This window comes from Anoplopoma fimbria, chromosome 16 (genome assembly GCF_027596085.1).
Source record: "Anoplopoma fimbria isolate UVic2021 breed Golden Eagle Sablefish chromosome 16, Afim_UVic_2022, whole genome shotgun sequence".
Classification (NCBI taxonomy): Eukaryota; Metazoa; Chordata; class Actinopteri; order Perciformes; family Anoplopomatidae; genus Anoplopoma; species Anoplopoma fimbria.
The window spans coordinates 25,477,413-25,487,412 of NC_072464.1; the positions used below are offsets into that span (position 1 = coordinate 25,477,413).

The following is a 10,000-nucleotide window of genomic DNA, read 5'->3' on the forward strand; positions in this document are numbered from 1 at the left end:
CTGCTGGGTCCATAGTTGGTTCTCCAGTCTAGTGGTCTCATTGGGAACTTTACGTTGTCTGGTGGTCACGGTTGTCTAGATTGTGTTTGTTCTACATTATTTTAAACTGGACTCAGTGTTTCTCTCTCAGGTAGAATCATTATCAGCGGCTGTTTGTTGTTTGTCTCTCATTAGTCAGACGGTCATGAAGCGTCTCCGGTTTCACATGTAGCTTCTGTTTTTTCTGCAGACAGGCGTCTGTATTTAACCCCCCTCTCATCTCTCGGCCTCTAAGTGGATTAAATGGAACTGGAGCCACAGCCAAACTAATAGCATTGCTTGGATTTTTAGCCGTCCACGCTGGATTGATTCAGAGACTAAAGAGCAGCAGAGATGTAACTGAGAAGAATGAAGCCCCCCCCATACAGAATGAACATTAGCACGTTCATCTAATATTCTGCTGGTTTTTAACATCCACATGTTTGGAAGAACACTAAATGTTCTAGAATATTAAATCAAGCGTTGGAACCACCTAACAATAATTATTATTTTCATCATCAATTAATATGTCAGGTTTTCTTGACTCATTGAATAATAACTTAATGGTTTCATCTACGAGACGTCAGGTAATCTGAGGTGAGACCAAAGATATTCAGTTTACAGTCTCAGAAGAAATAAACCAGAAAATGTTAAAGTTAAAAAGCTTTAACGACTAACGACTGCAGCTGTAAATGTCTTAATTAAAGGAATGGTACTCCAAAATCTATATTTAGATGATCAATATTCACTGTCTGTGCTCTGTAAAGCCTCTAAAAGCTAAGTATCTTCTTCATGTTGGACAGCAGCTGTAATCAGATTACTTCCACAGCAGTGAACCAGTGATTCATTCAGACCAATGTCAGTTTAACGTTTTAGCATAATATGATATGTCATAATATGACATCATGGACGATGGAAAGAGGTGAGAGATAAATGTGGTGGCTGCAGCAGCACTAGATAAATATTGAAAGGTAAATGAATACATGATACGAGGTTTATAAAGCTAAAATAAGAATATAATAAAACTAAAGGAGATCATATAGAGGCAAGAAGGTTTAGTTAAAGTGACCAAGGTGTTAATGTAGGTTAGAAATGATATTAATGCCAAATCAATAATATAAAAACTGACTTTAGAGCCTAAAGGTGTGACTGTAATGTTAACTATAATATGTTCTGAATATAGTCTGTGCAGTGATGTTAATACACTAAATATAATGATCATCTTTACAGAAACAATCCTCTGTTACTCGTGAGGATGAGAAGCTGACAGGAACCATGAGCTCTAGTGTATCAGAACCTGAACCTGCTTCAGGCCAGAGACGCTCGGTGGAATCAAAGCAGCAGTCACATGACCAAACCTTCAGAAGAAGGTTTTCAGAGCCGGCCTCTGCAGCAGCTCTTAATCACCACTTGTTCGTGCTGATGCAGCTTTTCACGGCTAATTTTAGGCTCCGGCTAATTAAGAGTGTTTCTGCAGGGCAGAGACCTGATGAGAGATAATGATAAAGATAATGACGGAGGCTAAAGGAGGGAGGGAAAACACCACCACTCAAAACAAACACCCCGTCACTGAGAGGAAGATCTACATTTAATACAGTAACACACATAAGACACACATTGTCTCTATGTTAGATGTTACTGTGGTTCTCATGTTCAGCAGCTGTGCAGGTTTAGCTACAGCTAACTATCGTTGTTATGATCTGAAAATAACTCAATCTAATCATCAGAAAATCAATTTACAATAATGAGAAAACAGGAAAACAGCAAATCTTCATTATTTGGAGGCTGGAACAAAGAAAATGTACTTTGATTAATAACTTCCATCCATCCATCCATTTCCTTCCGCTTATCCGGGGCCGGGTCGCGGGGGCAGCAAGCTAAGGAGGGTCCTCCAGACGTCCTTCTCCCCAGCAACACTTTCCAGCTCCTCCTGGGGAACCCCGAGGCGTTCCCAGGCCAGACGAGATATATAATCTCTCCAGCGTGTTCTGGGTCTACCCCGGGGCCTCTTACCAGTTGGACGTGCCTGGAAAACCTCTAAAGGGAGGCGTCCAGGAGGCATCCTGATCAGATGCTCAACCACCTCAGCTGGCCCCTTTCAACGCGAAGGAGCAGCGGCTCTACTCCGAGCTCCCTCCGGATGTCTGAGCTCCTCACCCTCTCTCTAAGGCTGAGCCCACCCTCTCTCTAAGACTGAGCACCCTCTCTCTAAGGCTGAGCTCCTCACCCTCTCTCTAAGACTGAGCCCAGCCACCCTACGAAGGAAGCTCATTTCGGCCGCTTGTATTCGCGATCTCATTCTTTCGGTCTTTAATAACTTCATTGAATTATTTAATGAAGTTGTTGGAGCTGCTTCTTTGCTGTTTATTCAATTACAACCACCGTCAGGGTAACTTCCTGCAGATGTTTCACAGTAAAAGCCTGTTGGAGATGGATTAACCCTTTGAGTGCCACAATGTGAAGTTATGCAGCTTTTATCATAATGGTTATAGATGTACTTTGTTGTGTATTGATTGATTACCAAGGTGTAATTAATGAACTCCCTCTGCAGCAGCTTTACCTAACCAGACACAAACAGACTCAACCTGCAGCTGTGTATATGCTGATTCAGCTGTTTATGCTGATTCAGCTGTTTATGCTGATTCAGCTGTTTATGCTGATTCAGCTGTTTAATGCAGAACGCTGCCGTTCCTTCAGACCTCATTACGGACTCAGCCGGCCCGTTCCTCTGCACAGTGATTTGATTGGAGCTGATTGGATGCTCTGCTCTCTCTCGGTGCTTAATGGTGCCTCTGTAAAGGCTGTATTAGAAGTAATTTGCTGCAGAGCGCTGACTGATATCCAGGCCGTGACCCTGTCGCTCAGCTGAAGGGTAAAGAGGGAGTCCCGGCCTCAGTGGAGACGACGGCCTGCACTCCGTCCACACATTAGAGAGCAGACGTCCACACTGACGTAGACCAGAGGAGACGGCTGATCGCTTCCACCCGTCTGATGGAGCGATGTTTGAGATGAGAGGAACTCGTCATCTGTCACTGCTGAACATTTATTAATCAGTTCTCTCTGCTGAGGTTCAGGGATGGTTTTATTTCTGAGGAAGCTTTTATGAACAAAGTGATTCAAAGACAAATATAGATATAAAGATCAGACAGGTCTCATCCATTCATCAGAGCTCCACCTACAGAAAATATGAGCTGTAATTCTTAGACATCCCAAGAAATGATTCCAACGCTGTTCATTGTTCATGTGAAACAAGCAGTCAACGTTGATTTATTAGTTACATAACGTACTTCAGTACCATCACTCCTGTAGTTATTTAAACGTTGATCTTTTCCTAAACCTCACTGAGTAGTTTATTTTGAATCATCAGCGTCTGAAAGAGTCACAATAAACCGTCATTATACTCCCACAAAATATATGTGAAAAATATCTTAATCCTTTTTTAATGATTTGTTGTAAATCAAACGAATGAGAACAGAAGACAAGAGACATAGTTTATCTTTTTACTATAATACTTAGATTCAAAGAATAAGATTATTTTTTCTTCACTCTTTTAATCACAAGAGGAATTTAACAATGTCCAGTAAAACCCCTGAACCAATCAGAAACCTGCTCAGAAATAAAACTCTGAGTTTGTGTCACTTTAACGTATCTGAGACTTTTATTGTGGCGGGGCTCTGACTCACCATAAATGATACAGGACGTTAAAGCATTACGCCTAAAGCTTCTTGATGTTTATCACCATGAGATCTTTGTCTTCTGAGTGTTTCCATGGATACGGAGCCTCATGAGGATGCTGCTATATATATACAGGACCTCATGAATATTCATGATGAATTATAAAACGGACTGCACGCTGAACGTGTGAAGACGACTCTGAGGATGAGACAGTATTCATCAGTTCACAGAGACGCTGTGTTTCTGACCACGAGAGAAATCTGTTTACAATATTCATCTGGATCATCAGAGAATCAACGTCATGACGTTTACATTAGCAGCATGAAGGCAAAAATACAAACTAAACATTAAAAAACAGTTCATGTAAACATCATATTCACAATTCGTCCTTATTCTGAATGTAGTATTCTCTGAATAAGACGTGTTGATATTATTCAGGTTTTAAGAGCCAAAGAAATGAAGGAGAAACATTATTAACGACTTTGATATCAGCAGGTTGTTGGATTTATTGATTAAAAATGAACATGTTTTAGCTGTAAGAATGCTAACATGCTAACCTGCTAAATGTGATGATGCATGTCAACATCATGCTGCTGTCTCGTCTCTCCAGAGAAGCCTTAGTTTCAGTATCTGTTTTGGTCCTTCCAGACTCCCGTAGGTCTGTGCTGGACCAGGCCCATTGACTTTAACCCAGGAGACGACCTCGGGTTCTTTAAAGAGAAGTCACTGCTTCCTGTGTTAAAGCTGCATTCTCTCTCCTGTCCACCAGGGGGCGACTCCTCTGGTTGTATAGAAGTCTATGAGAAAATGACTCTACTTCTCTCTTGATTTATTCCCTCAGTAAACATTGTAAACATGAGTTTATGGTCTCAAGTCTCGTTTCCAGATTCTTATGTATGTTGGAGGCTACCCTGAGCCTTCCTCTGACCACTTATTGTATTCGTATCAGTTCGTTGCACTTACGTGTTTGTAGTAATTTGCTTCTGCACTGTACTTTTGCTCTGGTTTCTGCTTTTTAGACTTCTGGTGACTAGTAGTTCTCTTGAATACCTATGTTGAATACACTTATTGTAAGTCGCTTTGGATAAATGGTCTGTAATGTAATGTAATGTAATGTAGTGTAATGTAATGTAATGAGGTGAATCAGTGACAAACAGGAAGTGGTGGACGCAGTGTGTAACAGGTCTGTTTTCAGAGGTGGATAATAAAATGACCAGTGAGGAGTCAGCAGCTTGATGAGCTCTACTTTTAGTGTAGCATAGCATGTAGCGCTGTGAGCTGTGAGAGCAGAGACACGGGGCTGAATGTGTGAAGAGAAGCAGGAAGACATGAATCCTTCATCTGCTCTCTGCTGTCACCAAACTGCATGATGGGAAATCAACCCTTTTCAGCTATTTTTAAACCTCTGCCGTCTGGAGCTTCTGGAGCTTCACAGGGATCTGTAATCAGTGATCAGTCAGCGGAGGAGGAGACTGAGTGTTGACAGACCTCCATCAGGGACGGATGTGGTCCTCCATCAGCCCTCTGATGCAGACGGAATCCCAGGAATTTCCCTAAACTCGTTTTAGAGAAGTTGTTATTCTGATTTATGGATCTTTTCTGTGACTTCATCATTAACACGTGTGTCACATTGTAAAGAGTTCATGATAATCCAGTCCCAGAGATAACAAACATTTAGTAAAGAGCTGTTTATTTCAATATTTATCAGTCACAGATCAACTCCATGATTCATCTGGAGTCTTTGTGATCGTGTCACCTGATGAATTTAATGCAGTATTTCCTTTTTGCTCTGTTTTGGTCTCCACCTCTCTTTAACTGCTAAATGCTCCACTCTGTTCACCAACAGGTAGTGAACAGAGTACCTGAGCAGGTACACTCTATTTGAAATGATTTAACTATTGTTTAATTTATTTCACTTTATTTAAAAATATTATACTTTACTTAACAATATTTAAATTGATTAAACTGTATTTAACTTTATTTCACTTTATTTTCCTTTATGCAACATATACTTCCTACAGTGGATTGTCCACTATCGCTCAGTAAATCTGTAAAAGTGTAACATCCTGATAATATGCAGTAATGTGATAAAGTCTCTAGAATACTCTCTGTTCTTACTGGAACACTAACAGATTAAAAACACGATGACTAAGAGATGTGAGAGGGCTCATCGTTCTCACTGTTTGAATCTGAGCCTCCCTCAGTATGCAAATATGAGAGCGTGAGTGTGTGTGAATGATTCAGAGATGTCAAGTGAGCTCATGAATAATAAACAGGACATGCGTTCAGCTGTGAATATTTCATGGAGTGTGAAAGTGAGCAGAAACACTGAGGAGTTGGGCTTCGTCCAGTCGGCTCTGAGAGGACACCACGACATGTCCTCTGTGTCTCTATGGAAGGAAGTATAGATAACGGATCCATGGACACTGGATCAATTTACATAAAGATATAAAACAGGAAGAAATCTAAATAATCTGAATAATGCTCCGGCTTTTCTAAAGAAGAAGAAGAAGGTTCAGCAGAGAGCTGCTGCAGAGAAAACAGAGGACAGAGGAAGTCTTTAAGTCTGTGATGGAACATTAAATACGCACACACACACACACACACACACACACACACACACACACACACACACACACACACACACACACACACACACACACGTAGTTGAGCAAACAAGCGACGGATATGAGCGAGTGAGCAGGTGAACACACAGACAGGTACACAGCTGCAGGTGTTTGAGTCTGTTTAGATTTCAGGTATCTGTCTGCTGAGGACCATTAAACATGTGACTACCTGGATAAAGAGAGAGAGAGAGAGTGTGTGTGTGTGTGTGTGTGTGTGTGTGTAATCATGTTCTTCTGTCTTTGTGAGGTTGAGACCAGGTTTAAGGTTTTTCTCGGATCAACTTGTCAGCATGTTTTCTGTCCAACCATCACTTTCATATTCATGATTCATCACTGAAGGAGCAGCTCAGTCTGAAACAACAGCGAGTCATCAATGAACTGTCTGATGTGGTTGTCATAGTTACAGTCAGGAGACAACCTCCAGTTCTTTAAAGTGAAGTCAGAGCTTCCTGTGTTAAAGCTGCATTCTCTCTCCTGTCCACCAGGGGGCGACTCCTCTGGTTGTATAGAAGTCTATGAGAAAATGACTCTACTTCTCTCTTGATTTATTCCCTCAGTAAACATTGTAAACATGAGTTTATGGTCTCAATCTCTAGTTTCAAGTCTTCTTCAATACAGCATGATGTTCATTTAGTAAATGATGCTCCATTTAGAGTCAAACAGACCATAAAGCAGGGGATGCTTTAGGGCGGGGCTACACACTGATTGACAGGTCCACACCAGAGACGTATACGGCGTCTCTACGTCACTCCTCCTCAGTCCATATATGGTCACTTCCTGTTCACTGGTTGCAAAATACCAAGATGGTGACGACTAAAAACTCAAACCAATGAGTGACGTCACCATGACGACGTCCATATTTGAATCAGTCTGTGGTTGTTAATCAAAGTGTCGGACACGTTAACATCAGAGGATCATCAGTTTGATCACGATCCATCCAACAATCGCTGACATGTTTCAGTTACTATGAAAGTCAGATCAGGAATCAGGCCGACTGATTCAACCCAACATCACCAGAGGCGTGACCTCTGTGACCTCTGTGACCTCTGTGACCTCATCGATTGACTTCATTGATTAGGAAGCAGCTGGCTGTCAGACAGAACAGAGAGATGTACTCACACACATACTTAGTCACCTCCACACGTTTCTTTCTTCATGTTTCCTCGCTGCTCTCGCAGATTAATTATTTATTTGTTTACATATCTGCTTCATCTTAACTCTTAAATGTCCTCTCTCTCTTTACCCTCCTCAGGTGGACGTCTCTCTGACTGGATGAACTCGTGCGTCCTCCCGTCCAGCAGCCAGAGGACGGATCTGATGAGAGGTCAGCAGAGCGGAGAGGACCTGCTATGTCCAGCGGTACCGACGTCCTCGATCATCAGCCCGGTGGAGGACACCCCCGTCTCTGTCTGACGTCTCTGTGTGTCTCTGCAGCCGCTGATGGTTCTGAGCAGAACCAGCTGAGTCAGTCCGACCACGGAGCCTGGACCACCGCCATGAACAACCTGGGCATCATGCCGGTGGGACTCAACGGGCAGCAGCTGGTGTCAGGTGACCGAGTCCACTTCCTGTTGGGACCTTTAATCTGTCTAACTAAACCTAGCTAGGTATTTGTTTAAACTTGAGAACAATATGGACGTGATATGAATAACAGGAGGATCAGAGACGCTTCAGTCTGTAAGAACTGCTCCTCTTTAAGACCAGAGAGGAAGAACTGAGGATCAGGAGGAGGACGGGAGGTCTGATGATAATGTGTCTGTTATCTGTGTGTGTCTCAGAGAGAGAAAAGACTCTGAGACTGTAATCAGCATCATGGCACCGATACCGAGGAGACGAGATTCAGACTGCATGCAAATTTATGGACTTCATAATAAGCAGAGCGTTTTCCTCCAGGCTCTTCAGTCTCTTTAGTTTCTGACCTGATAGATTCCTCTGTGTGTGTGTGTGTGTGTGTGTGTGTGTGTGTGTGTGTGTGTGTGTGTGTGTGTGTGTGTGTGTGTGTGTGTGTGTGTGTGTGTGTGTGTGTGTGTGTGTGTGTGTGTGTGTGTGTGTGTCTTAAGTGGAAACGTTTTAAAGCAGCTTTCAGACAATGGAACACTGACACTGAGATTAATACCACTACTGTTATTAGTACTATAGATAGATACTAGTATTTGTAGCAGTGGTAGTTGTCGTCAGTAATACTGTGTGGATTTGAAGTTCTATGTTTAAAAGGAAATTGCAATATTTTACTAGCGGTAGTAGTAGTAGTAGTATTAATAGTAGTATTAATAGTAGTAGTAGTAGTAGTATTAATAGTAGTATTAATAGTAGTATTAATAGTAGTAGTACTAGTAGTATTAATAGTAGTAGTGGTAGTAGTAGTAGTATTAATAGTAGTATAGTAGTAGTAGTAGTAATAGTAGTAGTAGTAGTAGTAGTAGTAGTAGTAGTAGTAGTAGTAGTAGTAGTAGTAGTAGTAGTAGTAGTAGTAGTAGTAGTAGTAGTAGTAGTAATAGTAGTAGTAGTAGTATTAATAGTAGTAGTAATAGTAGTAGTAGTAGTAGTAGTAGTAGTAGTAGTAGTAGTAGTAGTAGTAGTAGTATTAATAGTAGTAGTGGCAGTAGTAGTAGTAGTAGTAGTAATAGTAGTAGTAGTAGTAGTAGTAGTAGTAGTAGTAGTAGTAGTAGTAGTAGGAAGAGGATGTTACTTTAAACCTGAAGATACTTTGCAGAGTACATGCAGTACATGTATGTATGTGACCATGGAAGTACTTGGTATAAGTACATGAAGCTTATATTTCTGTGGGACTAGAAATACAGGAGTTGACTTTTCATTTATGAAGTATCTTTACATTGTGGTACAGGTACTTTACCCTCAGTAACAGATCAGAGTACTTGTTGTTTTTAAAGCTGCAGCTGGTAGAAGTTTTCTCAGAAGTATCAAACTGTGACACTGCTCAAGAAGAAAAAAGTCTTCTAGAAACATCTGGATTGAATAAATACCTCCGTTTTCTTCTCATGTCTTCATATCTAAACCATAAAACCCAGAACTGCCCTGTGCAGTAAAAAGTACTGCTTTATAGATGTATCTGTCCCTCAGCAGTGAGCAGTGCAGTATTAGTGCAGTACAGTTTGAAGTACAGTCTCAGTATAGGAGCAGTACAGTGTTGTTCAGACACACAACAAAACTACAGTAAGCGCTTCTTTTATTATTGTATAAGTGACTAAAAGAGGATATTTATTATTGTATAAGTAAAAGAGGATATTATTATTTCTTCATATTAAATGACCGCGACCCGGCCCCGGATAAGCGGAAGGAAATGGATGGATATTAAATGAGCTCTGGTGAGTCTTCAGTGTTGAGCTCAGATCATTGGCTTCGGAGCTGTTGTGAATACTTCAATGATGACGTAACATTAGAACAGAGATGATGTGGTTCTGATTGGACTCCACCTCTGGAAACAGCTGCAGACCTCCTCCCTCTCTAAACTGAATGTGGGAACATTTAGGTCTTAAAGGGATCTGGTGTTTGTTTGTTTGTTTGTTAAAGAGACGGTTCACCCAGAATCACATGTTTCTGTTTACCTCCAGTTTTAACCTTTTAAACTTTGATAGAAATGAAGACTGAGGATTAAACAGATCTGTTGAGGTTAAATATGAAGTACATTTACTCATGTACTTTTACTTCTCTTCTACTAA

At 41.1% G+C, this 10,000-nt stretch overlaps 1 protein-coding gene across 1 annotated transcript in view; it reads left to right on the plus strand.

The window, feature by feature from the left end:
- Positions 1 to 7,669: 7,669 nt before the first annotated feature.
- enox1 (ecto-NOX disulfide-thiol exchanger 1) overlaps positions 7,670 to 10,000 on the plus strand; it is a 27,286-nt gene continuing 24,955 nt past the window's right edge. Inside the window, 1 exon segment of the mRNA XM_054614803.1 lies at positions 7,670 to 7,871. Within this exon segment, the coding sequence (XP_054470778.1) occupies positions 7,670 to 7,871 (202 nt within the window).